At 50.7% G+C, this 23,287-nt stretch overlaps 13 protein-coding genes and 1 non-coding gene across 14 annotated transcripts; 11 read left to right on the top strand and 3 right to left on the bottom strand.

The window, feature by feature from the left end:
* Positions 1 to 651: 651 nt before the first annotated feature.
* On the top strand, positions 652 to 2,598 carry B0T23DRAFT_422754 (uncharacterized protein; the record flags this gene model as incomplete). The annotated part of the gene is made up of 1 exon (XM_062839809.1): positions 652 to 2,598. One exon carries the CDS (start codon positions 652 to 654, stop codon positions 2,515 to 2,517), a length of 1,866 nt encoding a protein of 621 aa, XP_062690096.1. The 3' UTR covers positions 2,518 to 2,598.
* Positions 2,599 to 2,620: 22 nt separating this feature from the next.
* On the bottom strand, positions 2,621 to 5,255 carry B0T23DRAFT_387054 (uncharacterized protein). The gene has a single exon (XM_062837662.1). The coding sequence runs from the start codon at positions 5,156 to 5,158 to the stop codon at positions 2,987 to 2,989; it is 2,172 nt and encodes a 723-aa protein (XP_062690095.1). The 5' UTR covers positions 5,159 to 5,255; the 3' UTR covers positions 2,621 to 2,986.
* Positions 5,256 to 7,326: 2,071 nt separating this feature from the next.
* B0T23DRAFT_398630 (uncharacterized protein) lies at positions 7,327 to 7,765 on the top strand (the record flags this gene model as incomplete). The annotated part of the gene is made up of 2 exons (XM_062838375.1): positions 7,327 to 7,498; positions 7,569 to 7,765. 2 exons carry the CDS (start codon positions 7,327 to 7,329, stop codon positions 7,763 to 7,765), a joined length of 369 nt encoding a protein of 122 aa, XP_062690094.1.
* Positions 7,766 to 9,078: 1,313 nt separating this feature from the next.
* On the top strand, positions 9,079 to 10,768 carry B0T23DRAFT_387040 (uncharacterized protein). Its single transcript, XM_062837661.1, has 6 exons — positions 9,079 to 9,392; positions 9,476 to 9,565; positions 9,677 to 9,808; positions 9,874 to 10,017; positions 10,102 to 10,212; positions 10,272 to 10,768. The coding sequence occupies exons 1-6, from the start codon at positions 9,297 to 9,299 to the stop codon at positions 10,599 to 10,601; spliced, it is 903 nt and encodes a 300-aa protein (XP_062690093.1). The 5' UTR covers positions 9,079 to 9,296; the 3' UTR covers positions 10,602 to 10,768.
* B0T23DRAFT_446932 (uncharacterized protein) lies at positions 10,746 to 12,202 on the top strand (the record flags this gene model as incomplete). The annotated part of the gene is made up of 5 exons (XM_062840981.1): positions 10,746 to 11,344; positions 11,426 to 11,518; positions 11,599 to 11,694; positions 11,766 to 11,916; positions 12,003 to 12,202. Exons 1-5 carry the CDS (start codon positions 11,240 to 11,242, stop codon positions 12,200 to 12,202), a joined length of 645 nt encoding a protein of 214 aa, XP_062690092.1. The 5' UTR covers positions 10,746 to 11,239.
* Positions 12,203 to 12,333: 131 nt separating this feature from the next.
* B0T23DRAFT_219475 (uncharacterized protein) lies at positions 12,334 to 13,304 on the top strand. Its single transcript, XM_062833700.1, has 4 exons — positions 12,334 to 12,402; positions 12,539 to 12,597; positions 12,665 to 12,809; positions 12,913 to 13,304. Exons 2-4 carry the CDS (start codon positions 12,595 to 12,597, stop codon positions 13,104 to 13,106), a joined length of 342 nt encoding a protein of 113 aa, XP_062690091.1. The 5' UTR covers positions 12,334 to 12,402; positions 12,539 to 12,594; the 3' UTR covers positions 13,107 to 13,304.
* A 63-nt stretch (positions 13,305 to 13,367) lies between these two features.
* On the top strand, positions 13,368 to 15,250 carry B0T23DRAFT_387027 (uncharacterized protein). The gene is made up of 7 exons (XM_062837660.1): positions 13,368 to 13,665; positions 13,729 to 13,827; positions 13,904 to 14,002; positions 14,074 to 14,154; positions 14,246 to 14,344; positions 14,426 to 14,573; positions 14,678 to 15,250. Exons 1-7 carry the CDS (start codon positions 13,615 to 13,617, stop codon positions 14,905 to 14,907), a joined length of 807 nt encoding a protein of 268 aa, XP_062690090.1. The 5' UTR covers positions 13,368 to 13,614; the 3' UTR covers positions 14,908 to 15,250.
* A 9-nt stretch (positions 15,251 to 15,259) lies between these two features.
* On the top strand, positions 15,260 to 16,800 carry B0T23DRAFT_456063 (uncharacterized protein). Its single transcript, XM_062841259.1, has 5 exons — positions 15,260 to 15,648; positions 15,715 to 15,801; positions 15,870 to 15,968; positions 16,039 to 16,183; positions 16,261 to 16,800. The coding sequence occupies exons 1-5, from the start codon at positions 15,373 to 15,375 to the stop codon at positions 16,449 to 16,451; spliced, it is 798 nt and encodes a 265-aa protein (XP_062690089.1). The 5' UTR covers positions 15,260 to 15,372; the 3' UTR covers positions 16,452 to 16,800.
* A 212-nt stretch (positions 16,801 to 17,012) lies between these two features.
* B0T23DRAFT_387020 (uncharacterized protein) lies at positions 17,013 to 18,260 on the top strand. The gene is made up of 3 exons (XM_062837659.1): positions 17,013 to 17,208; positions 17,287 to 17,440; positions 17,496 to 18,260. Exons 1-3 carry the CDS (start codon positions 17,143 to 17,145, stop codon positions 17,873 to 17,875), a joined length of 600 nt encoding a protein of 199 aa, XP_062690088.1. The 5' UTR covers positions 17,013 to 17,142; the 3' UTR covers positions 17,876 to 18,260.
* A 6-nt stretch (positions 18,261 to 18,266) lies between these two features.
* B0T23DRAFT_387018 (uncharacterized protein) lies at positions 18,267 to 19,553 on the top strand. Its single transcript, XM_062837658.1, has 2 exons — positions 18,267 to 18,829; positions 18,939 to 19,553. Exons 1-2 carry the CDS (start codon positions 18,452 to 18,454, stop codon positions 19,197 to 19,199), a joined length of 639 nt encoding a protein of 212 aa, XP_062690087.1. The 5' UTR covers positions 18,267 to 18,451; the 3' UTR covers positions 19,200 to 19,553.
* Positions 19,554 to 19,788: 235 nt separating this feature from the next.
* On the top strand, positions 19,789 to 20,917 carry B0T23DRAFT_219083 (uncharacterized protein). Its single transcript, XM_062833699.1, has 3 exons — positions 19,789 to 20,108; positions 20,195 to 20,339; positions 20,455 to 20,917. Exons 1-3 carry the CDS (start codon positions 19,902 to 19,904, stop codon positions 20,865 to 20,867), a joined length of 765 nt encoding a protein of 254 aa, XP_062690086.1. The 5' UTR covers positions 19,789 to 19,901; the 3' UTR covers positions 20,868 to 20,917.
* A 249-nt stretch (positions 20,918 to 21,166) lies between these two features.
* On the top strand, positions 21,167 to 21,260 carry B0T23DRAFT_t314. The gene has a single exon. It is a non-coding gene; the product is annotated as a tRNA-Thr (tRNA).
* Positions 21,261 to 21,273: 13 nt separating this feature from the next.
* On the bottom strand, positions 21,274 to 22,364 carry B0T23DRAFT_218963 (uncharacterized protein). The gene has a single exon (XM_062833697.1). It carries the CDS (start codon positions 22,034 to 22,036, stop codon positions 21,425 to 21,427), a length of 612 nt encoding a protein of 203 aa, XP_062690085.1. The 5' UTR covers positions 22,037 to 22,364; the 3' UTR covers positions 21,274 to 21,424.
* A 328-nt stretch (positions 22,365 to 22,692) lies between these two features.
* On the bottom strand, positions 22,693 to 23,214 carry B0T23DRAFT_323438 (uncharacterized protein; the record flags this gene model as incomplete). The annotated part of the gene is made up of 1 exon (XM_062835356.1): positions 22,693 to 23,214. The coding sequence occupies one exon, from the start codon at positions 23,212 to 23,214 to the stop codon at positions 22,693 to 22,695; it is 522 nt and encodes a 173-aa protein (XP_062690084.1).
* Positions 23,215 to 23,287: the final 73 nt, after the last annotated feature.

The following is a 23,287-nucleotide window of genomic DNA, read 5'->3' as shown; positions in this document are numbered from 1 at the left end:
ATCGAATCTTCCATCATCATCCATGCTAACATAAAGTAACCTCGCTAGGCCGAGTTGCAGGTTTTCCAACGTCATAATTATTACTTTTGACTGATAGAATCTCTTTATTCCTATTCGTTTGTCCTGCTCCCCAGAAAGACACGTGTGGGTGAAGAAAAATAACGATGGCGCGGAAGAAAAAAAGAAATGTCCGAAGAGTGACACCAGATGATTAGCCCGCCGTTTGCATTCGAGCAAACCTCTGCCAAACCTGTGTCATCGCGTCTTTTTCTTGCATGCATGAGGTATGGAAAAGAACTGATCCAGGATGTCCACGTTCTCGTCTCATTTCCGTATTCTGCACGAGTAATTCACCGTGATCTTCGAGTACAAAATGCGGCCTCATCCTTCAAAAGGACGTTTCTTTGAACTTTCAACCTCTTTCACCTTTAAATAAACTTGACTCGGCCACGAGAAAGTGAAGGCCTTTATCACGCCTCACCGTGCTCTTTGTTATCTTCCTTCACACGCATCGGTTCTAGGCATTTATTTCGCAGACATTTATACCATCTTCAGATCTCACGCAGTCCACCTCTTATCGCCCACATACGGCAACGAGAACCGACTGCTGAAATATTCAGGAACACAATCGTCATACAGAATATCCTCAAAATGGAGTCACCTTCTAGCAAGGAGGCCTCCTCCATTGATACCATCACCGACAGCCTGACGCCATCGACCACAGCAACCAACCCTCCCTCAACCACGTCGAAGCCACATTCCAAACGCACCTTGTCCGATACAGAACCGACCACCTGCCCATCCATACCATCATCATCTCCTCTCGTCACACCAAGCAAAGACACAGATAGTACATCACCCAGCACCCCCTCAGCAACCACCCCGCCGAGCAGCCCACAGGCCACGCCAAGCCCTACCGCTCACTTGTCTTTCATTATCAAGTCGAGACAGCCCACCACACCCGTCATTCCCGACTCACTTTCCACAGACACCCAGGGCACCACAATCTCCAAGCCAAAGATCATTATTCTCCACCATGACACCGTCATTGATGGCCGCCGCATCATCATTCGCACAATTCAGAACTGTTTCGCCGCCATTCTCGGCCCAAACGCCTCACAACCAAGTGAGACCGCAATTCTCAATGCTTTTGCTCATAATGCTACGCTTGGGGAAGCCCTCGGTCAGCTTGGTGCTTTTAAGACTTCCGGCAAGCCGGACTCCTTTTCAGCTGTAGCAGAAGCAGTCAACTCAGACACTACCAAATCAAACTCCAAAGATAAAGGCAAAGCTAAAGCCAAAGTCATAGACCCAAGCACACCTACCCAAGAGGAACAGCAGTACGACTACCAACACGCAATCGCCCTCTGGACACAGGCCTACCTCCACTACACCCACGAATTCCTTTCCGAATTTGACATCTACCCGGACCTAGAGCCCTTCGCCAAGCAGATGAAGCAGCAGGACGTCAACGTGGTTATTCTCATCGCGCAGGATGGCTTTGAATCTTCTTCTTCTTCAACTGAGCAGACCTCAAGCACAGACGGAGACAAAGATGGGAAGAGCAAAAAGAAGAAGCAGCAGCAGCAGCAGCAGCCTGCAACGCCGGCAAAGGGCGTCAAGATCATCCAAGAACTGATGAGGCGCATGGGTGTTACGGCTGCTGGTAAAGGGGCCAGGGGATATCAGGGTCAAGGCAGACAGGCAGCAGTAGGTGGAGCGACGGTGGTGGTGGTGGGCGGGATTTACGCTTCTGGTATTGAGGGGGAGGCGGTTGCGAGGGTTTGGAAAGGTGACATTTTGCCTGGATGTACTACACCTCAGATCGCCCAGGAGGCAAATTTGGGCGGCGGTGAAGGTAATGCCAGCAAGGAAACGGACGCGAAAATAGGTACAGTGGCGGCCGATTCCCCGGCAATGCGAAAAGACGAAGTTCTCTTTGCCTGCTGCTCAAAGCAATACCTTGGCCTGGCAAGGGCTATTGGAGCAACGGCTTGCTGGATTACTAGGTGCGAAGACAAGACGGCGGGTAAGCGACAGGCGGATATCGTTGTTGAGGATCTGGAGAAGTTGGGTCAACTTGTTGTTGGCGACAGGGTATCCAATGGCAAAGGAGAGGAGTCCGTGGTGGATGCTAGACACAGCAGGCAGCGAGACGAAAGCGGCACCCGCACCAGCGAGAAGAAGAAACAGACGCCAAAGAACAAGGACACGATTATTACGACGGAGGATATCGATATGCCTGATGCTGACTGCAACAGTGGAGCCGCAGTGGACCAAAAGATCGAAGAGACACAGGATGATGGAGGCGAGGGAAAGAGCGAACGTAAACTGGCGTCTTCCAAGGCAATGAAAGTTGTCAAGGCCGAGCATGTCGAAGAAAAGAGTGTGGCTACTGTGGTCCAGCAAAAGGGGTCTACAGGCAAGAAGAGAACGAGGGATGATGTGGAGGAGTGGCTGCCGGTGGAGATGGGAGGGGAAGAGGTTCCGGTTGTGGATCTGACGGAGGAACCTTGACGACTGGCCGGAGGTTGAGAATCGCTCGCAAAACTTGAAGGACAAAGAAAAGGGGTAGCTATGGAAAGGACGAACACAAACTGTCGAGGGAAGAATGACGGATGCCCAGTGTCTTTCCATGGGTCTTGCCAGACACACGAGCTTGTTTTCTCGGGGAGACAGAGTGAGAAAGGTAAAAGCAAACAACTCGACAACCAGAGCTCCAACTCACATGGCCATGAGGAACTGATGGACCTATGGCCGCCATTGTGAAGTGGAAAAGAGTTGCGAGGTGGCCGTACGTGATTCTGTCCTCATCCACAAAAGGGTACGGTCATCATAAACAAAGGGAGCAACCCTACATGACCTAAATACAAACCACATTGACACAGGGACCATTTACAAGACTGGACAGTGAGAGGACGACAGATAGATGTGAACCAACAAAAATCAAAAACTTGCCATTAATATGCTGCTACCCGTGATGCAATCATTTCTTCGCCTTCGCCTTCGCCTTCCTCTTGACAGAGTTGATCAGACCATCGATATCCGCATCGTCAGTCTTGACCTTCTTGGCGCTCTTCTCACTCTTCTCGTTCTTCTCCGTAACACTAGGTCCATCCTTGCGCTTCTTCCTGCCCTCCTCAAGGAGCTTCTTCATGCCCTGAGTAGCCTTGAACTTGGGATTAGAAGGATCAATAGCAAACTCGTGGCTCTCGAAGACGGCCTTGAAACGGGGATCCTCGACGTCCATGGCGAACTCTTCCTGGAGACCATCGTTGCCCTCCACGCCCTTCTTGCCCTTCTTGCCCTTCTTCTTGCCCTTGACCTTCTCGACCTTGGCGATCTGCTTCATGTCGAAGTGATCGAGACGGCCACTGTCACCGTTTTCATCAGCCATAAGCAGCTCCAGCTGTGCCTTCTCGGCGGCGTTGGCAGCCTCCTCAGCTTCCCTCTCAGCCTTCTTCTTGAGCCTCTCCTCTTTGCGAATCGCCGTCTTGGAAGGCACCACAGGCTCAGCAGTGAAGAATGGATCGTCGAAACCGAGATCTTCGCCTTGGTCGCCTTGCTCTTCCTCCTGCTGAGGAGCGGCGTTGGGATCGCGACCTTCCCTCCTAGCAAGCATCTCCTGTCTCTTCCTCTCCTTTCTCTCGCGCTCCTTGCGCTTGTACTTCTCGATGGTCGTCTCCTCCCTATCTTCGTCACCCTTCTTCTTGTCGTTGGCGGATAGTGCTGGCGTGAAGGTGATTTGCATCTCGCCCACCGGAGTATCCTTCTTGGACTTTACTACGGGCTCGTCAGCAAGACCAAGAGCAGCGCGCATCTTGCGCCTGGCAAGCTCCTTCTTCGACAATGTCTTTTCCTCTTCTGCTTCCTCGGCAGCGGCCCCCTCGGTCTCAAATTGCTCCTTCTCCTCCTCGTCCTCCTCGTCGTCTGAGCTGTCGCTCGCAAGGTAAGCACGCAAGTCGTTTTCGGCGATATCGTTGCGGCTACCGGTGAAGGCCTTCTTGAGAGCTTCTTTTCTTGAGTAATCTTCGGGGTTCGTATCCCAGGTGAGTTTGACCTTGGAATGCTGGAGGGCATCGGTCACGAACTCCACCGGCTTGTACCCCGCGGGGACGCTGTCGCATTCGTCTCTGGGTTCGTCGTCGAACGTGACATCGTCGGGGACAAATCGCAAGTCGAGGAAGTTGGAAGAAGAAAGATACTCGTTGCCGTCCGTCGCCTCGTAGATCTTGTATGCTGTGTTCTTGTCGGAGCAAACCATTACGGCGTAGTAGTAACGTAACCTGTCGAGCTGATAAGTGCGGAGGGCGTCACTGTCAAAGTCTTGGTCGTCTCCTTCCTCAAGAAGCTCCTTCTTGATGGCCTCGTCCGAATCAGAGTCCTCAGAGTCACTGTCGGAATCGGAGTCACTCTTCTTCTTGAAGATCTCCTGGGGAGGACCCTCCAGCTCTTCTCTTTGCATCCTCTGCTTGCCGAACTCGCTAGGGTAGACAGATACCTTCTCGATCCGACCACCCGGGGGCACGAAGCTCGAGAAGAGGGCGAATAGATCGATCGACTTGATATGGTCCCAATCAATGTTGACGATGGCAACTCTGTTTGTGATCTCGCCTTCCTCGACAGCCTCCTTATCCTTGCGCAAGCGGATGCCGGGTCGTGTTTCCGCATCAGCCTCGTCTTCAACCTCTGGCTTTTCGTCTTCGGAATCTGAGGAGTCGGAGTCGGAGTCGTCATCGGATGAAGAGAAACCGCCGCCACGGGCAGGGTCGTATGAGTTGGCAGCCTCGAGTTCGCGCTGAACAATGTCGTCGTCCTCGACCTCGAAGTCGCTCTCGTCTTCCACTTCGTCCTTCTTTCCCTTGTTGGGCTTCTCTTTGTCCTCCTTGTCTGTGTCGTCCTCGCTCTCATCCTCGTACAGTCGTTCCAAAGCCTTCTTCTTGGTGTCGGTCTTTAGCTTGCGGCCGTACCTGTCGACCTTTGCGACGGCGGTGAACTCTGCATCTTTGAGGACCTTGGAGAAACGCTTATCGAGCTTGGTCTTTAGGTTCTTTTTTGAGGGCAGTTGGAATCGCGGGTCGGTCTCGAAGTTGGCGAAGCGAGCATCGGTAATCGCAGGAGCGCCATCGCGCTTTTTAGGCTTGTTGTCTTTGGGCATGGTGGATGTGGAGATGGTGATTGATGCAATCCAAAATCGAGGATTCGACGGCAGCAAGGAAACTCGAGATTCGACCCGACATGTGCACAGCACGCAAAGTCCGAGAAAATTTTAGTGGAGCGTTTTTGATTCTGCCAAAGGCGGTCTGTACATGCTAGAGGCAATGTCAAGGTGCCCCACCTAAACGCCAAGTCCTGTGCTATAATCAACTCCACTTCCCCGCATTGGTGCCCTGGCATGCAGCAAATGGAGCCCGCTAAAAACTCCGTCAAAAGCCAAAGTCCACTGACGCTGTCGGCGCAGGGCTGTTCAACCTCGAAACTCCAAAAACGCCATCGTCATCCAGCAATCGACAATTGTCCTCGACCATCCAACAAATTTGGGTATCAACTCCGTGATTCGAAATCCAACGTATGATTTTGTCATCGCATGCCTCGGCCGTCCTTCAACTTATGACCAGAGAGCTCTCATTGGACGTCACCCACCGATCGGCCATCCCATCCTGTCCGCTGTCGCTGTCGCTGGTCATCGAATACGGATCTTCCATTCGTTAGGACGACTGATATCGCATGCGTTGGCAGTGTTCGCGGATTGAGTACCTACCGAAGAAGTTGCGCAGGTTTCTGTTCTTTAACTGTTCCCGTGCCACATCGTTGCGCCCAACGTAAGGATCCCAACAAGCATCAAGAGCGACAATAGCGTTGTGCAAGCTCTACTCTCTGCCTTGACGTCTTCGTCTTGGTCTGAGGAAATGAGTCGTGAGTAGCTGTCCAGATTCATGGTTTGTTCAAGTTGAAAGAAACTTGTCGACAGTGCCGCGTTATCGGGTGGATTGTTAAGGAGGTGTCTGGGACGTGGGATTCTGAGATATGAACCGGATGGTTAACGAGGGACGGATGACGAGTCCAAAAGATGAAGGGCGTCTGAACAAGACTTATAATTGTTCTTTGGTCCCCATCCGAGAATAAATGGCCCTCCACTATTCGTTCCCTACTTCAGGGGCAATCATCATTACACAACTTCCGGATCAAGTCCAAGCTGTTCTTTGTTTGCGCTCAACCAGGAAAGAGATCCTTGGTGATGGTCAGGTGGGGTTACCAAGGCGGGAGTCAAAACGAATGTCCCTAGGACTGAGCTCCGGACTGCCTCTCCGGGTGTCATCGACTCCGCATGCCTTGCCAACTCAACCCCGGAAAACCCTTAATCAGATGTCAAGGATTTTCTTGGCATTTTCACAAGCGAGAACTGAGGCATCAACATTCCTGCATCACGTGAGACACCGAGCACGCCTCTCTTCGTCAACAGAGTGAACCACAGAGTCCGGATTTGGGAGTTTGTATTCTTCATCCTGCCCAGCTGTTTGGGACGCGACATTGACTCGAAGCCATCAACGACATTCGAGACCTGTGTCGACCACATTCCCGGCCGTGCCAGCGTTGCTTGCTCCTGGCTGACTTCCCGTGAGCGGCTACACACCCGAGACTCATTACTACTGTACCATACTATGCACACATCCGATACGGTGAGCAGGGTGACCAAAATCCGTGGGCCAGGTTGCTGGCGATCGCTGATCACACAGTGCCCTATACAAAGCCACGAAGCTTTGCCTGTGGTGGGTCATGCTCGGTACTTGACAAGGGGGTTTTGCTTTGGCTCGCAACCACAGTTACGTAGGTACACTACTCCCGGGAACAGGAGCCGGCAGAGGACGGTTGAGTCTTGCGTTTGCGCTGCAGGTACCAACATCGTCACCAATCGAAACACCGGGCATTCTTCCAGGTTGCCATCACGCGGCCGACACATCGACAACGAACTTATGCCCAGGCCTAAACATGCGTACAGCGTTTGCCTACGAACAGCGAAATCAGCAACCTTTCTCTACGTTTCGGCAGGCCTCTCATGTTTTCGTCTGTAGGCAAACGATTTTGTTCGTGAAAACGAAGATTGACTTTAGCTGCATCATAGGTACAACAATTGTGTAAGAAGACATCAAGTGGTGTCACAGAATTGACTTTCTATAAACTCCCACGCAAGACTCAAGTTCCCGGGTGCTAAGATGGACAACGACAATCATCCTAAAGTCGCCGGTCTATTCTTTCCTACCTTCATTCCAGAAAAAGCGACAGAAAAGCTTAACGTACTCAACACTGCACAAAACTCTTTTCAAGATGGTAAACTGCTGCCTTTTAACTCCCTTCCCTGCTTCTACTAGTGCTGACCATGCCCCCAAGATTCCTTTGATTCCTGTCGTTGCTGGGCTAGCCGCTGTCGCTGCACCCGCGATAGTTACTGCACCAATTCTTGCCGTATTGGGATTCGGTGCTGCTGGGCCCGTTGCTGGTCAGTGTCAGCTACACACGAAGAGCATTTATGCTGTTGTGGTCGGAGATCAAGTGCTAATATGAAGCAGGGTCTGCTGCTGCCATAGCTCAGGGCGTAATTGGTAATGTTGTCGCTGGCAGTCCCTTTGCTATTGCGCAGAGCGCTGCAATGGGCGGATATGGTGCCGCAATTGTCAACGGAGTTGTTCAAGGTGGCGGATTGCTCCTTACTGGCATCTCCAGTGCCGAGTGTCTGATGTCGGGTTGCGGAAGGGACGAGATTTGAGGAGGAGACAAAACACCATCAGACAAGTGTCAACCTTATTACCATGTTGATTCGGTTTTATGCTGTGTTGGTCGGATTCAAGAATGTCATAACATAATCGGTCTCTGTTATTCTCTGGTCTGCATTGTGTCAGCTCTTGATCGTTATTATTTTGACTAGGCGTACCTCTCCCGGGGATTCGGGTTCTGAAGCAGCCGTACTGTTGGCTATACCTGGGAAACCCTCGGTGTTTCTATCTCGCCATCTGTTTTGTCACTTCATGAGCCAGTTTCCATGAAAAGGCTCTCGCTTCACTCGGGAACATGCATCTAGCTCCGGAAAGGATCATTGCGTCGTCGGCTTTCGTCGTTTGCGTACTACAGTCATGATGGAATGAGGCCTACGAAAAGTTGAAGTTCAGAAGATGAGTCCAAGATAAAAAAGCAATTCCAGCCTTCATGCCAGTGGCAACCTCCCTCAACTTTCTTTCCACGCGCATCGCCTCCCCAACTATCTTCCAAGCTATCCAAAATACTCGAAACCCGAAAGGTGTGTACGATCCTACACGGAGTACGCATATTGCTCATGTATTCAACGAAGGACCAATTCTTTCTGTGATATAGTCCTCATAGACCTCATAGAGTCACTAGAATGGGCTGTGTTCTATCCCTCTTCGGATGGACACAAATTGGTGTCAGGGCCGGTTCGTACAACCTCTTTACAGGGTCTGTGAAGATCAAGCAAGTTCTAACACTGTCATACCACTCACTATAGGATCTTTTGCGGCCTGGATTCACTCCATGATAGGGAATGTCCTCGCTGGTAGCTGGTTTGCAATTCTCCAAAGTCTAGGGGCGACCTGCGCAGGATTCTTCACGATCTTGGCAAAAATGGCGGGATTGGTCTTTGGATTTGCGATTTTCGTCCTCCCAATCATTTGTGCCATTCTATGGCTTTTTTAAGGATCGGATAATCGACGCTTTGGTGGTTTGATGAAGAACGATGGCATCTACCTTGAGGGTATCGCAATCCCAACCTTATGTTCATTTTCGTACCGTGTATATCACGGAAGTAGAAGGGATATACGGCCTGTTCCTGGTTTGTGAGTCTCTACCGCTGATCGAGATGGTATCTTCCAGCAATTTCCAAATCAATGACCGGTGTTTTGAAGTACTAGCCAGAGGAAGTTGCAACTCCTGACATATTCCCTCCTCCTCATCTTCAAACAAACATCGACATAGTCTCGGCTGATAGCCGTATATGTCCCCTTGCATTAAAATACATGCTGCTCAGTCGCTGATTTGTCGGCAAGCGAAAGCACCGTACCATTCACTTCTCACTCTGTGGGCCTCACGCAGCTCCAGACCCCCGGTACTGCAACACCCCTCTTCCAGAGCTGAAGCAAAACCCGAGAAAGCAAACGGAAAGAACAACAGTCGCCTAATTCTATACTCCTCATCCATCTGAACGGGGACTGACGGTCGCCGATTACCTACTATCCCAATTCACGAGAGACGGAAACCCTTTGCCGACATCAGAAAACACCAAAGAGATGGCGTTCTGGGGTCACATCGCGGAATGGGGCGCGAGCACCGTTGCCCCAGCTGTGATTGGTCTTGCGATGAACGCCAAAGAACATGCCGAGCAGGTTGGTGGACAAAAAACTACGAACATGGAAGGAAAAAAAAAAAGGGTGTTTACCATATTCGCTGACCATGGATGCAATTCCAGGTTGGCGGCCAGGCTGCGGAATGGGCAGCTGAGGAGTTTGCTCCTCGTGCGGTCGGCCTTGCGATGGAAGCGCAGAAGCATGCTGAGCAGGTAAGTGATTGATAGACTGTCAGGCTTGAAGGCTTTGCACTTCCCTTGTCTAGGTATGGTTCGTCTCAAGTGGAACCCGTGCTGACATCCCATCTCCAATCTTCGGGTTAGGTTGCGGAATGGGGTGCAAAGGAGGTTGCTCCTCGTGCTGTCGGTCTGGCAATGGAGGCACAGAAGCATGCTGAGCACGTGGCTCCCGCTGTGGTCGGCCTTGCCATGAACGCCAAACAACATGCCGAAGAGGTACGGTATATGGAGCTTTCCACTTGTATTCCAATGCTGACGCTGACCACGACTCCATATTCTAGATATCTGGCCATGTTGTTGAATGGGGCGCCCAGGAAGTTGCTCCTCGTGCTGTCGGTCTTGCAATGGAAGCACAGAAGCATGCTGAGCAGGTGGCTCCCGCTGTCGTTGGCCTTGCCATGAACACCAAGGATCATGCCGAGCAGGTAGGGATTCTTTCTCTATAAGAAAGCCAACGACGAAACGCTCTGCATCATGCCATTCCGTATCATCTGTTGACAGCCTTTCAGATCTCCGGAGTTGTCGCCCACTGGAGTACCCACCACTTCGTTCCTGCTGCCAGCGGATTAGCTCACAACGCTGCGGAAGTTACAAAGAACGTGGAACAGCATTATGAGCAGGTATGAGTGGTTCCATTGCAGCTCGTCCCAACAGAAAAGACTAATACTGTTTGACTCAGGCCTCCCCAGCCGAACGATGGATCACACGTGTAATAGTCACCGCTAGCCTGACTGTGGTCGCCGAAGGTTTTGGTATACCACTTCCCAAGTTGCTCATCGGTCCCATCCTTGATGCTGCTGGCTTGAGTACCGGTAAAGCTGCCGATGGTCTGACTGCAGAATCAGGCGCTGCTCAGGCATCGCAGCCACGTTCAGTTGTGGCATCTTTGGGCCCTGGCGCTGGGGCAACCCGGAAAGAAAAGGGAAACGGCGCGATCGGTACCTTGATGACAATCGCAGCGTATGCACTTGCTCTTGAGAACATTGTCGGGTTTATGGCATGGTTATAGCTGAGTGAATTCTGAAGGAGGAATTATGTAAAGGTTGGCAGGCACTTCCATTTACAATTGCCGTCTCGGCCCTTCCAATTTCCCCCGCTATTAACTTCAAGACATGAGACAGTCGGTTTTTTTTTTTTTTTTTTTTTCTTTTTTTCTTTTTTTTTTTCTTTTTTTTTTCCCCCTTTGAGATGAATTTCGGTCCTCTCTACCTTCAGTTGTTTCCCTCTCAATTTTTTTTCCCATTGTCTTTAGTTCCACATGAGCTACCCGGTTGCCGCTTCGGTTCTCTTGGACTGTCAACGGATTTCGCCAATCCGTGGTTGGCCCCCAAAAGTAGCATCTGCAGAAACGGGCTTCTCGCATTATCTACACTGCCTGACAGTTGTCGTCGGCGTGCCCTGCAAGCGCCAGCAAATATCATTAGTCATGCTACCCCTCGCAGCATACCTAGAGGTACTTAGGCTGCAAGGATTGTACATAATTTATATAGGTGACCATCCACGCTCTTCTACACATCAAATACAACAAAAGAAGCTTCAACACCTACTACACTCTACGGCCCTTTTGATCTACGGAAGCCGCGACAACTCACCTTCAAATGTGTAAAGAGTTTTGATTGCACATTACCAAATCAATTAGGCAACAACATGACGGTTAAGGTCCATGCTGGAAAATGGGTTTCTTGCACGCTCCCTATCTCTTTCGCCAGACTTATGAGAATCATCGAAGAGGCTAAGAAGCATGCAAGCAAGGTATATTTACGCGACACACACAGATTCCCGAGTACAAGTTACATGGATACACACTGGCTTACTGACACATCGTGATTCCAGGTCCCCTTCTCCTCAGTCTTTCACGGTACCGGTATCCCAAAGTTGTCGGACTATCAGCTAGGCGTGGGTAGAGAAGGAGCAGATGGGAAGCCGGTATGATAGTTTCACAGAACATACATCAGTCTCATGCCACCACTCCAGTACGTTGCAGAGCTAATTAATTGATCAAATAGGCACCAATTACCCCCCAGGATTGGTCTACGCTGGTTCTTCCCTGGCTTGAGTCCGCTGGAGTGCTCACAGAGAACATCAGAAAGCAGTATGAGGAGGTATGCAGCAAATCTTGTTCCATGAATCAAGTTCCGCGGTGTGTTTCTAATCTATCATGTTCTCTCAAAAGGCCCGAGTGTGGGCTACCGAACATCCTCTTGCGACTACACTTCTCGTATTTGTTGTAGCAGGTGTCCTGATTGTCTTGGTCGCCTATCCTCATCTTCTATACAAGCCTATTCTGAAAGCCATCGGTTTCGCTTCTAAAGGTGTATCAAAGAGTAGGTCTGCAGCTTTCTAACATAAAACTGTTGTCTGCGAGTGCTAACGCAAGATCCACTGCTGCCAGAAACTATCGCAAGTGCAGTGCAATCCTGGATCGGAAACATAGCAAAAGGAAGCACTTTTGCATGCATCCAGAGCATAACCATGGGTGGAGTGGGTGCTCTCACTCTTGCTCCTTGGATTTATACCGGTGTCCTGGGTACCGTTGCTTGCGTTCCTGCAGGTCTGCGTATCCTGAGGCCGAGTCCAGGAGAGCGTCATCCCTTAAAGGCGAAATTGTGATTTAAACGGCTGGTACGTAGCCAGTTCAGCCCCGGCCTCCCACACAATCATGTGGGGGTGCAGTTGGGAACCATCACACCGTGACATGGCTGTTGGCCGTCTGCATAGGCCTAGTGGGTTCTGGTTGGCGCCTATTTTGTCAGCGGTTTTGTATATCGAAAAGGCAAGGCAAATTCTAATTAGCCGGCTCCCTCTTGAAGGTACTTGATCCATCGTATATCTTGACATCTGGTACACATAAGCCTTTCAAGCTTTCGTCCTTGTCTCCCCACTGTCGTCGCCTATAAGCCACTTCCTGTTAACACTCAATGTCAACTTCACTTCCACAAACTTAAGCCAACCTAGTCTTCAGTTCTAGCCTGGCGATCCTTTTCTCTTGAGCGGAAGCTAAAATGGTATGTGATACTGATCTGCTGTTCTTGTCGTAACAAGCGTCATGCTAATTCACGGCTTCTTCATCAGCCAACTCTATCCCCACCCGAGCTTCCAGAAGGACTCGGATTAGAAGGTTACATCATCCTCGCCGGTACACTTATAATACTTCTTCAATTGGTTGTCTCCCCTTTGCTGAAGATACTTGGGTTCGGCAAGATTGGAATTGTTGCAGGTAAATGCATCCTCATTTCCAATATCACCAGTGCCATATGCCACGATATCCTCAATTGTACTGAGTTTACAAGCTCGCTGACACATTACCCATTCTTTCTTAGGATCCATTGCAGCTAAGGTTCAGTCTCTTTTGCGGATCGTAGTCTCAGGAAGCATTTTTGCCATTTTACAGAGTGCCGGAATGGGCGGATATGGAGCAAAAGTGATTGCCGACGTATTGACGGTTGCTGGACTTTTGACTGTGTATGTTGGTGTTGTGCTTGCCGCTTGGTCGAAGTGGAAGACTGGATCATGATGGGCTTCACCGGTTTCCTCGCGCTTTGTCCTTGTTGGATGATTGCATCCAATAATTTTTAATGCGTGATATGTCCATGTTATTTTGAACCATTTACATCGCGTGTTTAAGGCCATAACTGCGCTTTCTTGCGGATGATCAGCTGTGGTTATGCAAAAACCCCGCCAACAGTACCAGCAGGTAAAAAGCAGCAAGCCCAAATCCAAACTTTTGAAAGTGATACTTGTCTTTCAATGGTCAATGCCGTCTAGCTGCGGGCCGCCGACAGCTCATCCTTCATCCCCGCTCCCACCGGTACAGTAAGATCCAGTCAAGGGCCGCTCCGTCGGGCCTCGTCGGGCAGGACCTGCAGTTGTCAACCAGATAACATGGGCTGGGGTATCGCCCCGGACAGTTGCAATGCTTAATAGGTGCCTACAACGTCCCGCAGCCCTTTGTGACTTCTTTTCTTTTGTCAAGATCACTTCACCACCAGCATCAATCACCAATTTGCAGTCAAGACAGCAAGATGGCGCCCTGGGATTTCTTTGGCGATATACTCGCCCAGAACACCGAAAAGGTATCTTCGATTTGCTCATTCACCTGCTCGACCTATTTCTGAATGACTTTTGATGCCTCCTAGATTTCGACCGATGCATCGCAGTGGGCAAAGAACTTTCTCCCTCAGGCCGGAGCGGCCGTGAGCAGTGTAGTGGAGGATGCGTGGAAACACACAGAGCAGGTGAGGATATTTGCTATCGAGGAGGTTGCCAGCAATTCTGCCGTCATACCAGCTAACCAGAGTTCACATTGGCCAGTTCTCGGCAAATGCCGGAGAATGGGTTGATCAAAACCTTCCTATTGCTGCCGACACGCTTGCGGATATTCTCGACAATGCAAAGAAGCATGCTGAGCATGTGAGAGATGGCTTCTAACAAACCGATAAAGCCTCAGAAACTTATCTTGATTAACACCTTCTTTTGTCTAGGTCTCGATTCAGTTGACTTCCAACGTGCTTCAGGATAAGTCCCAGGTGGTTATGGGTCAAGATGGCGAGACCGTTGAACTGGTAAGGTTACCCAAACCGCCAATCTGGAAGAAATTCCTCTATACATTTGTTCATCTTATCTGACAAATACTCTACTTACCTCTACTTTCAGATCCCCATTACTGTCCTTGACTGGGCAACGAATATCCTCCCTTTCCTCGTGGAGACCAGTAAAGAACTCGCGGAGAGCGCCAGGCTCGAATTCGAGAAGGTAGGAGACCGAATTTTTGCGTGATAGCGGACTTTTCAATGTTGAGCCTAAAGCTGATTATTTTATTTTCGCAACGTGCAGGCTCAGAAGTGGGCGTCGGAACACCCTACCGCCACGGTCTTCATCGTACTAGGAGTTGCAGGCCTTATAATCTTGGTTGCATATCCTGGGTTGATCTATAAACCCATGTTGGATGCTCTGGGATTCACTTCCGAAGGAGTAGCTGCAGGTAAGCAAACCCCCGTTTTTGGGCTTGGAGCGTGGATCTTTTGTCGGCCCGAAGACACTCTATACAGTTCACAGGATACGCTAACACTGATTCCATGTCATCAGATTCAATTGCAGCAGCAGTCCATTCTATCATCGGCAACGTCAGTCCAGGGAGCGTTTTTGCGTTTCTCCAAAGTGCTGGTGCGGAAGGCTATGGGGCCGTTGCTCTCGATGCTGCCCTACGGGCAACTGGGGCCACGATTATGACCGCTGGCGCTGTAGATCTTATACGCCAGTGGATGGAAGAGAAGTTCAATGGTGAGGTACCTGTGATTGAAATAGGAGGACTGTGAGATCTGTACTTGAGTCATCTTTGAATGTCTGCGATCTTTGGGTGGACTGGCTCTTTGACAAGCTTCGAGTTTCATGTCTGTCACACTTGATTTTGCCAGTGTTATCGGCCAGAGAATGTAATTAGAGACGGCCTCTTGCAGGCAGTTCTAACTTATGACGTTGGCAGGTGCAATTATCCGTTAGCTTTGTCCAAATGTTTCCATTGAACACATCATGATTTCGTTTGCTCGCTGCCAGAGGCCTGGATTTGAGGGGTCCCCTCTGCCGTTTCTGCACCGAGGCCTACTATGACATCTCCAATTCGAGCATGAGACGGAGCCATACTTCCTCATTCAAAGTGTCATGACGAAACAATCTATTCGTCCATAAATATTCATTATATCTTCCCAGTGCTACCCTCCATCTGTCCAATCTTCAATTCGAACCTCCAGCCCACCATCGTCAGTCATTCCAGCAGCGAAAGGATGGATTTCGGCAAGATGATGGACGATGCCGGCAAAGGCTTTGATGAGTTTGCCACCAATGCTGGGAAGAGTTTTGAAGAAGCTGGCAAAGGCTTCGACGAGTTTGCCACCAATGCTGGAAAGAGTTTCGAAGAAGCGGGCAAGGGAATGAACGAATTCGGAGAGAACGTGCAGAAACAGGCAAATGAAGCTGGCAAAGCGGCCGACGAGTTGGGAAATAATATGTCTCACACATTTTCTGAAGTTGTTGGAAACGCCTTGAAGCAGGCCGAACAGGTACACATACACTTGTCTGTCTTCCTTTCGTGTTTGCCTGCATGCTGACACATTTCCCATTCACAGCTCGTTATCAAGTTGACCAAGGAGGTCTCAGAAGACGCGAAAAGAGCTCTTGGCTTAGCGCAGGACGCTGAACGAGAGCTTCCTATGGTATGTGGTCTTCCTTCCTTATTCGCCTTGAAGAAAACCACCCCGCTGACGAGCTGCTATCTGAATAGATGGCCCTGAAAGTGTCAGACTGGGTATCCAACATCCTGCCCAAACTACTTGAGGCAGCCGGAGACCTCGGTGAGAGCATCAAGGAGCAAGTCCAAAAGGTCAATATCCTCTCTCCATCTCTCATACCTTTAGTTGAGTGAACAACTGACAGTTCTATCTCCATAATAGGCTCAAGACTGGGTTTCTGAGCACCCGGACGTCGTGATGTATATCGTGCTCGGCGTGACGGGTATCGTTATCCTAGCGGTACCCGGCTTGCTTATGACCCCGATTTTGAGCGGCCTGGGCTTTGGTGCTTCAGGAATCGCGGCAGGTAAGAGAACGTCATGAAAAAAACGGATTCTTTCTCTCAGTCAGGCACGTACTGACATTTGCCATTCGTGTGGCCAGGATCTATGGCAGCAGCAATCCAATCCGGCATCGGAAGTGTCGCGGCTGGAAGTGCCTTTGCTGGCCTAACGAGCGCAGCCATGGGTGGTCTCGAGGGCACAGCGATTGCGGCTGTCGGTCAGGCTATTGGAGCAGCTATGGCGGCGGGTGGTGCTGCTGGTGCTGCTTCGAAGTTGATGAACAATGAGTAGAAGCACGAATATTGTCGACATATGATGACGCCTGTTTTGCAAGACTTTTGAGAAGTGGCAGTGATGTCGAGGGAGATAGTGGTACCTAGCAATCGACTCAAAGCCGAAGAGGTGGCAGAATGCGGATAATCGTCGGGATATGGTAGTTAGACGCAAGAGATCCAAAGGTAATTCCAAGCAAAACGTATCGAAGGTGACAAACGCGAAATGCAGGTAGCCCCGATATGGTCCAGCTTCCGTAGGAATCTGTCCAGCCCAACGTAGAACTGTTTGTCACTTCAAACAAATGGAATGGAAATAAAAGAAATGGTCGAAAAGGGAAAGGAATGGCATTTTGTTGGTAGTCAACGCGATGATGTTGATTTCGATGAAGTTGGATCTTCTGCACCACTTGGCCTGTGTCGTGAATGTTTTGCACATAACCAGCCGGAAGCAAATTGGAAATCGCCACCCGTCCATGACCTGAACCAGAGTGAGGCCTACAGCAACGTCACGCACAGGCAAACTTGGGACGAGAGAGATGACAGCAAGATCAGTGCACAGAACGGTCAAATACCCGCACTTTCCCGTCTTTCTATCCTTCATCGCCTTCCTGCCGACTTTCCACGACCTGGAAACAACGTTCATTGTTCCCATTTCAGGTTATCCCATTCCTCAACCTCGTTAGTTGTTTACTTCCATCAAAATCAAAATGCCCGCGATGCCTTGGGATGAAGAAGATTGGGATAATCTTTCCTGGGAAGAGAAGCTTGAGAGAGTCAGTTGCACATTGCACAACCCCCATGATATACGTAATCAAGAAAGCAATAGCTGATAAACATTCTCGCCATCGCAGATTAAAGAATGGATTAGCAGAAATCGCACTCAAGCTGCAGGCATCGGGCTGGGTCTAGCAGGAGCGACAATAGTCGCTGCCCCTGCTCTAATCACCGCACCTGCTGTGGGTGCTTTGGGTGTACTTGGATTTGGCTCTGGTGGCATTGCAGGAGGTAGGATCTTAGAGCATATATTGCTTCTTCCGCCGACTGACAACTATGCGTAAAGGCTCTTTAGCAGCAGGAGTACAAGCAATTATTGGGAACGTCGCAGCTGGAAGCTGGTTTGCCTCTCTCACAAGCACTGCAATGGGCGGATACGGACTCGCTGGCCTCACGACTGCCGTTCAGTCGGCCGGAGTTTGTACATCGGCGGCCGGGATCGTAACAGCTATTATGAATGGAAATGGACGTGAAGACGACGGAAATACAGATAAAGCCGGTCCCCCAAGCCCGAAGGGGCCGAAGGATGATGGAGACGGGTCAGAGGCAGAGAAGACTCCTCGTGCGAACCAGGATGGACACCACGACAAGGACTTCGATGGGGAGACCGCATTGTTGGATGATTCTGAGACCTCTGATGAAGAGTCCTTCATACAACTCCGTTAAAATTCTCCAACCGATCAGCGTATGATCACAGATTTTGGAGAAGCTTTGCAGATTGGCTCCTACGCAAAACCAACACAAACGGCACACCGACCATTCGGAAGAACGCTGATAGAGGCAAGGCGAGCTTCTGTGACCTACACCCCACAAAAGAATCCAGATACAGTACCCATTGTTATCAGGACTTACAAATTGCGCACTCATAAGATTGGGCTCAAGTTAGGCGGTAGTGGATCTGACGGAGAAATAATTTCAGGTAGAATGGATACCATAGCACCACTGCAGTGATGATGCATGGATGCATGAGGCCCGAGGGAACATGAATTCTACAGATGCAGATGTCCTGCAGAAATCCATTAACAAACGCGCTTGTCCAACGGCGGCAGGCAATACACCTCAATGATACTTCGGTCATAAGTTTGAGGTTTCTCGAGTCCATCATTGAAGTCATTTGCCCATAAAGCTGTGCCTCGTTCTCTTCTCTCTTTCATCTCTCGCACCTTATTCCTCTCCTTTCTTTGATCTCTGTCTCGACTGGTACTGTTCAAGCTTCTTGCTACGCATTCCGTATCTTATTGTATGATTGCCATGATGACTCGCAAAGAATACTACACCCGTTGTTCATGTCCAAAGGGAAAGCTTTCAGCGCCCGGTGGGCCAGAATATCTTGTGGCTCACATACATCTGCCATCTCGCGACAATTCTGACGACTTCCTACCTCCTTATCATGCTGATATGGAGCGAAAGAATCCCGGTGTTACGTGCCAATGCTCGACCGAACGCACTCGTCTCCCTGGGCGGCCCGACATAATCGGTGCCCATTTCCATGGCTTGTCTCCGAAGAGCACGGGGAATCCCAAGCCTTCAACTTTGCCTGAGGATACTATCAACTTTAACATACCGGAAGGGGAAGATTTCCATTGGGATGTCATTGAAAGGCCAACACAAGATTCACAAGTGATTCTAAATACTTTTCTTTTTGCACGGGATTCTTGGCTCAAGGATATGCTATTTACCTACAATGTCTTTTGCATCTAGCTAATACCTCCTTCTCTTCTACTTGTAGGATCTAAGCATTGAAGGGGTCCTGGCCACTTTGGTCGTGACTGGTCTTTTCGTTGGGGTTGTGACACTTCCCTTCGTGCCAGTGATACTTCCCGCCGGTCATTGGGCTATTCCGGCTGCCCGGGAGCTCTGGAAAATTGTAGGTAAACAAGTGGAAGGTAAGGAACATTTCTATTTCCCACTTCCACCAAAAAGTTGTCAATCGTACCTAGGGCTAAAGGGAAGATTGTTATCAGCCTCTGCACGTTCTGGTCTGCGGTAGCCTGATTTCAGAGCGTATAGCATGAAAGGTGGCCACCTACAAAACGGCAGGCATGAGGACGCTCGAGCGTCAACTATCCTACTGTTTTGTTCATCAAGAGGAGCAGTTGTAGCGTTTCAGTCTCGAGTCAAGGGAAAAGGGTTGCACGAGGTAGCGAATCTACCGAAGTTATAGGTATCAATAGAATTTCGATTCGTTCAGTTTCCAGCTGCGTGTGGGCGCTTGCTGCGGGCCGCCTTGCAAATGTCAACTCATGGTTATAAGCTCATGTACATGTGAGGCGAGCACTGCTGCGGGGTACATACAAAGCTGTGATATCTCGGACAAGACATCAGTTACCAACTTCTTCCTGGGCTGCTCAAAGAAATTTTCTTGGCTGTCATATCAACAGGCCTGGACTGGTCTCGCGGATCGGCCGTTCCACTTATTGAAGAGCAGCAAGACTTCAAGGTCCACAGAACTACAGCAACCTCCTGTACTACCCAACGCCACTGTCACACGTATCACTGCGTAGGTGATCTTTGCCGGGACAAGGTCCGAATGTGACGTGGAACCACCATAACCACAAGTATAAGGGTGTGTCCCCTTCCCAACCCCGCAGCACAGCTCTTGACACTTACGATACCCTTGTTACAATATTCCCAACCAGTCCAAGTTGCCGCATCATCAGAACTAAGCCCTATCAAACCAGCGGAGATCAAAATGACCGAGCGCAAAATTCCACCGCCTGACGACAAAGGTTCCCAGGAGGCATCACCAAAAGATGAGACAACACCAAACGATGAGACAACGAAAGACTCCGGAACCCCCGCGAAAGAAGTCCCCACGGACCCCAACACGCAATCGACCACCGAGTCCCAAGATGGTCAACCTCAGCCGAACGATGACTTGCTTGAAAAGATAAAATGGGTAAGTACAAGTCTCCTGGGCATAGAGTAGTCAAATAGCAGCTGACCCGGGGACCACGAACTCGCACGCTTTTCCCTGCTACACAGGCTAAAGAATGGATCAAAAACAACCCCAAAGCCGCCGCAGCTCTCGGTCTCACAGCCGGCGGACTAACTGTGGTCGCTGCCCCGGCACTGCTCACCGGGCCAGTGTTGAGTTTCATGGGTTTTGGTTCCGGTGGCATCGCAGGAGGTACGTATATGTTTCCTGTCTTGGCGAGACCCTATTCCATCTCTGCTCTACTTGGGCGCTTGTCTCTCTGCGTCCGAGTCTCAGAAAACTAGATTTTAATCATTTTGCTATGTAGGATCTTTCGCGGCTGCAATCCAAGGCATGATAGGTAACGTTGTGGCTGGTAGCTGGTTTGCTACCGCTACAAGCGCGGCGATGGGTGGGTATGGGGTCCCTGTTGTTGCGGCTGTTGGGCAAGGGGTTGGGGCTGCCGCAGCGGTTGCGGGCGGCGCGTATGCTACTAAGGAGCTGAGCAAGGAGCAGGCGGATAAGGAGGGGGAAGGCGAGGGTAAAGATGAAGGGGGTGAGGATCCGAAAGAGCCAGTAAATGATGGTGATGGTGATGATGGAGCAGGGGCGGAAGAGGAGAAGGCCTCCCGTTGGAGACGGAGTGGGATGGGCCGAAGGGATTTCGACGATGAGTCTACTTTGTTGGATGACTCGGACTCCGAGACCTCTGACAAGGACTGGCTAAAGGGAAGTCTGTGACTGCCCTACGTGTTGCGGATTTCTTTCGAATTGTTGGTTGGGTTCGTAACCATCGTTCTGGGACAGACCTCTGGATGCCCCCGTGGTTCTAGGCCGGCATCAAGCAGCACAACCCAACCCAGTCGTTACCTCTACCCTCTTCTTCGTGCGACTCTTGCCCGCCGCTCTTACCCGCACCTTCCGTGTGTGCCTGCCGTTCCTGCCTCCGACCTGACACTCCCGCCTACTCCGCGTCATCCCATGTCTCAACCCCATCTATGGTATTCAATCTCTTTCAATTGAGCATTCTCCCGTGGTGTGGTCCGTTGGTGTAATGGTAACATTCCCGGCGTGGTAAATCCGCGTCTGCATGCGTGCCGCAGGAAGACAACGGTTCGAGTCCGTTACGGACCATTACCCGCTTTTTTTTTCTCTCTTTCCCCCCTTTTTCTTCTTCTTCAAGTTGCATTTGCTGATGCTCTTTGTCTGGCACCAGGACAGAGACAGCTAACGCTCTCTTTACTTGTCGATCCCCAAATTCATCATCCTCGTGTCATGCATGCCCGGGCAGCTTTCCTTCACTCCCTCCTCCTGCTCTTATAAACCAACACTACCTCCCCCTCCTCCACCAACTTCCCGCTCCCCTCTTCTTTTTCAGTGAGGTCCTCCCTCACACCCCATCCCTCCAACACCGCCCTATACTCCTCCACATCACACCACGGTCCAATCCAAACTACCACCTCCAGTCCCTTTCCCCGTTCGGCTGCTATCTCCTCCATCTCAGCCAAATACCTCCCCACCAACACCCCACTCCTAGGATAAACAAAAAGCAGCCCCCCGGTCTCCTCCAGCCACTCCCTGCCCACCAACGCCCAAGTTCCCGGGACGGTAATTGCGTTCTGCTCGGGTAACCAGGTATTCACTTCTTTTCCCTCTTTTAGTTGGGAAAGAGGAGGGGCCACTTCGACTCCGTAGAAGGATGAAGAGCGGGAGGGGTAATGGTGGAGAAAAAGGGCTTCGAGGAGGCCGGGGCCGGAGCCGATGGAGAGGGTGAGGGTTGGTGGGTTTGTCGGGCTTGGTGGGTTAGAAGGGAGAACGCGGTTCAATAAGGAGAGGAGGGGGAGAGAGAGGGAGGCGCAAGAGGTTGGGTGCCGGGTTGGGGTGGTGGTTAAGACGGGGAGGCTGGTCATTGTTGTGGTGGTGGTAGTACGAGTGGTGAAGGGGCAGGTGATGAGTGGTTTTTGTTTTGTGCCCAGGTTGTTGTTCTTCGTGGTAAATCTCGTCTAGGTTTGGTGGAGGACCCTGCCTCCCGGCGTGGATGTTGATGGTGGGGTCTTCTGTTGGTATGGAGCTTAGAAAAGGGGCAGTGGAGACTGTAGCGGTTGCCCCTGGAGATATTTGTTTAGGTTACAGCGTTGTGTTGGTGAGCACTGCGTGAACAGAAAGACTGAATTGGGAAGTGGTGGAAAAACGATGCGAAAATGCAGCCTGAAAAGTTTTGAGCAAGGTTCCCATCTGCAGGATATCGCTGATTGGTAGATGATCCAACAATAGATATGTGCAGGTACGTTGTTTCACAACCACCGTCATATCAGGGTCTATGAGTTTTTCTACTTGAGAGTGGCACGACGAGATGAGAAAGTTGGTCTTCAGAACTCGAAAAACAAGATCATAACTTCGCGAGACTACAATACCTCCAACATCCCCCCAAACTGGAATGGAAACTTTAATAAGGTGTCCCGATTTACCTTTCCCTTGAAACCCCCTGTAACCCAGACGTTCAGAACCCCGAAGCAGCAACATTAGCGTCTCAATCAGTCAGGCCGACCGACCATCCCCCCCCTCATCAACCCCCCGCCTGCCCCTGCGCATTCTCCTTCTTCAACAACCTCTTTCGATTATAAAGATCTGTATTCAACACGTTCCTAAACCCCCTCCCTCTCAGCTCTTCCTGCACCTTACTAACCAACCATCCCTCCCTCAACCACTGATCCACCTCCCTGCTCACCTCCATCGGCAACCTCCTCGCCCTCGGATCGCTCGTCTGATCTGACGGGCCGTGATTATGCGTCTTGTGCTCTTCATTTGGGTAGTGTAGCGTCCACAGATCCGACCCCTTGGCTGTCTCAATCACCTCGAACTTGAACTGACACCCGCACTTTTTGGAGGTGCGATCGGTGGTGGGCTTGCGCCGGCCTTCGGCTTTGGCGGCCTGGATCACGGACTCGTCCACAGGTGGCCGGTGATGTCGCGCCTCGCCGCCTCGGAAACATACCCATCGGACCTTCTTCTTGCCGGTGACTTTGGCGCCGGCGATGCGCATGCTGTAGCCCCGCGGGATGGTCCACTGGTCGAGCTCGTCTTGCATGCTGGCTCGTGAGGAGATGGTGTAGCCTTGTGGAGGCGGGTCGAGGGGGACGAGGTCGGAGGACTGGGTGGTG

Source organism: Neurospora hispaniola (assembly GCF_033458365.1).
Source record: "Neurospora hispaniola strain FGSC 10403 chromosome Unknown B0T23scaffold_7, whole genome shotgun sequence".
Taxonomy (NCBI): Eukaryota; Fungi; Ascomycota; class Sordariomycetes; order Sordariales; family Sordariaceae; genus Neurospora; species Neurospora hispaniola.
The sequence above is the reverse complement of the archived record's forward strand: the minus strand, read 5'-3'. Positions and strand labels throughout refer to the sequence as shown.

What these genes read in the sequence shown, in the direction of transcription:
- B0T23DRAFT_387054 (XM_062837662.1), bottom strand. Translation starts at nt 5,158, where the DNA reads ATGCCCAAAGACAACAAGCCTAAAAAGCGCGATGGCGCTCCTGCGATT.
- B0T23DRAFT_387040 (XM_062837661.1), top strand. Translation starts at nt 9,297, where the DNA reads ATGGCGTTCTGGGGTCACATCGCGGAATGGGGCGCGAGCACCGTTGCC. An exon ending in CCAAAGAACATGCCGAGCAG is followed by an intron (nt 9,393 to 9,475) that starts GTTGGTGGACAA and finishes ATGCAATTCCAG; the next exon opens with GTTGGCGGCCAGGCTGCGGA. An exon ending in CGCAGAAGCATGCTGAGCAG is followed by an intron (nt 9,566 to 9,676) that starts GTAAGTGATTGA and finishes TCTTCGGGTTAG; the next exon opens with GTTGCGGAATGGGGTGCAAA.
- B0T23DRAFT_219475 (XM_062833700.1), top strand. An exon ending in CAAGATTGGAATTGTTGCAG is followed by an intron (nt 12,810 to 12,912) that starts GTAAATGCATCC and finishes ATTCTTTCTTAG; the next exon opens with GATCCATTGCAGCTAAGGTT.
- B0T23DRAFT_387027 (XM_062837660.1), top strand. Translation starts at nt 13,615, where the DNA reads ATGGCGCCCTGGGATTTCTTTGGCGATATACTCGCCCAGAACACCGAA. An exon ending in CAAAGAAGCATGCTGAGCAT is followed by an intron (nt 14,003 to 14,073) that starts GTGAGAGATGGC and finishes TCTTTTGTCTAG; the next exon opens with GTCTCGATTCAGTTGACTTC. An exon ending in CCAGGCTCGAATTCGAGAAG is followed by an intron (nt 14,345 to 14,425) that starts GTAGGAGACCGA and finishes CGCAACGTGCAG; the next exon opens with GCTCAGAAGTGGGCGTCGGA.
- B0T23DRAFT_456063 (XM_062841259.1), top strand. Translation starts at nt 15,373, where the DNA reads ATGGATTTCGGCAAGATGATGGACGATGCCGGCAAAGGCTTTGATGAG. An exon ending in CCTTGAAGCAGGCCGAACAG is followed by an intron (nt 15,649 to 15,714) that starts GTACACATACAC and finishes TCCCATTCACAG; the next exon opens with CTCGTTATCAAGTTGACCAA. An exon ending in TCAAGGAGCAAGTCCAAAAG is followed by an intron (nt 15,969 to 16,038) that starts GTCAATATCCTC and finishes TCTCCATAATAG; the next exon opens with GCTCAAGACTGGGTTTCTGA.
- B0T23DRAFT_387020 (XM_062837659.1), top strand. Translation starts at nt 17,143, where the DNA reads ATGCCCGCGATGCCTTGGGATGAAGAAGATTGGGATAATCTTTCCTGG. An exon ending in GGGAAGAGAAGCTTGAGAGA is followed by an intron (nt 17,209 to 17,286) that starts GTCAGTTGCACA and finishes TCGCCATCGCAG; the next exon opens with ATTAAAGAATGGATTAGCAG. An exon ending in CTCTGGTGGCATTGCAGGAG is followed by an intron (nt 17,441 to 17,495) that starts GTAGGATCTTAG and finishes CTATGCGTAAAG; the next exon opens with GCTCTTTAGCAGCAGGAGTA.
- B0T23DRAFT_387018 (XM_062837658.1), top strand. Translation starts at nt 18,452, where the DNA reads ATGATTGCCATGATGACTCGCAAAGAATACTACACCCGTTGTTCATGT. An exon ending in GGCCAACACAAGATTCACAA is followed by an intron (nt 18,830 to 18,938) that starts GTGATTCTAAAT and finishes TTCTACTTGTAG; the next exon opens with GATCTAAGCATTGAAGGGGT.
- B0T23DRAFT_219083 (XM_062833699.1), top strand. Translation starts at nt 19,902, where the DNA reads ATGACCGAGCGCAAAATTCCACCGCCTGACGACAAAGGTTCCCAGGAG. An exon ending in TGCTTGAAAAGATAAAATGG is followed by an intron (nt 20,109 to 20,194) that starts GTAAGTACAAGT and finishes CCTGCTACACAG; the next exon opens with GCTAAAGAATGGATCAAAAA. An exon ending in TTCCGGTGGCATCGCAGGAG is followed by an intron (nt 20,340 to 20,454) that starts GTACGTATATGT and finishes TTTGCTATGTAG; the next exon opens with GATCTTTCGCGGCTGCAATC.
- B0T23DRAFT_218963 (XM_062833697.1), bottom strand. Translation starts at nt 22,036, where the DNA reads ATGACCAGCCTCCCCGTCTTAACCACCACCCCAACCCGGCACCCAACC.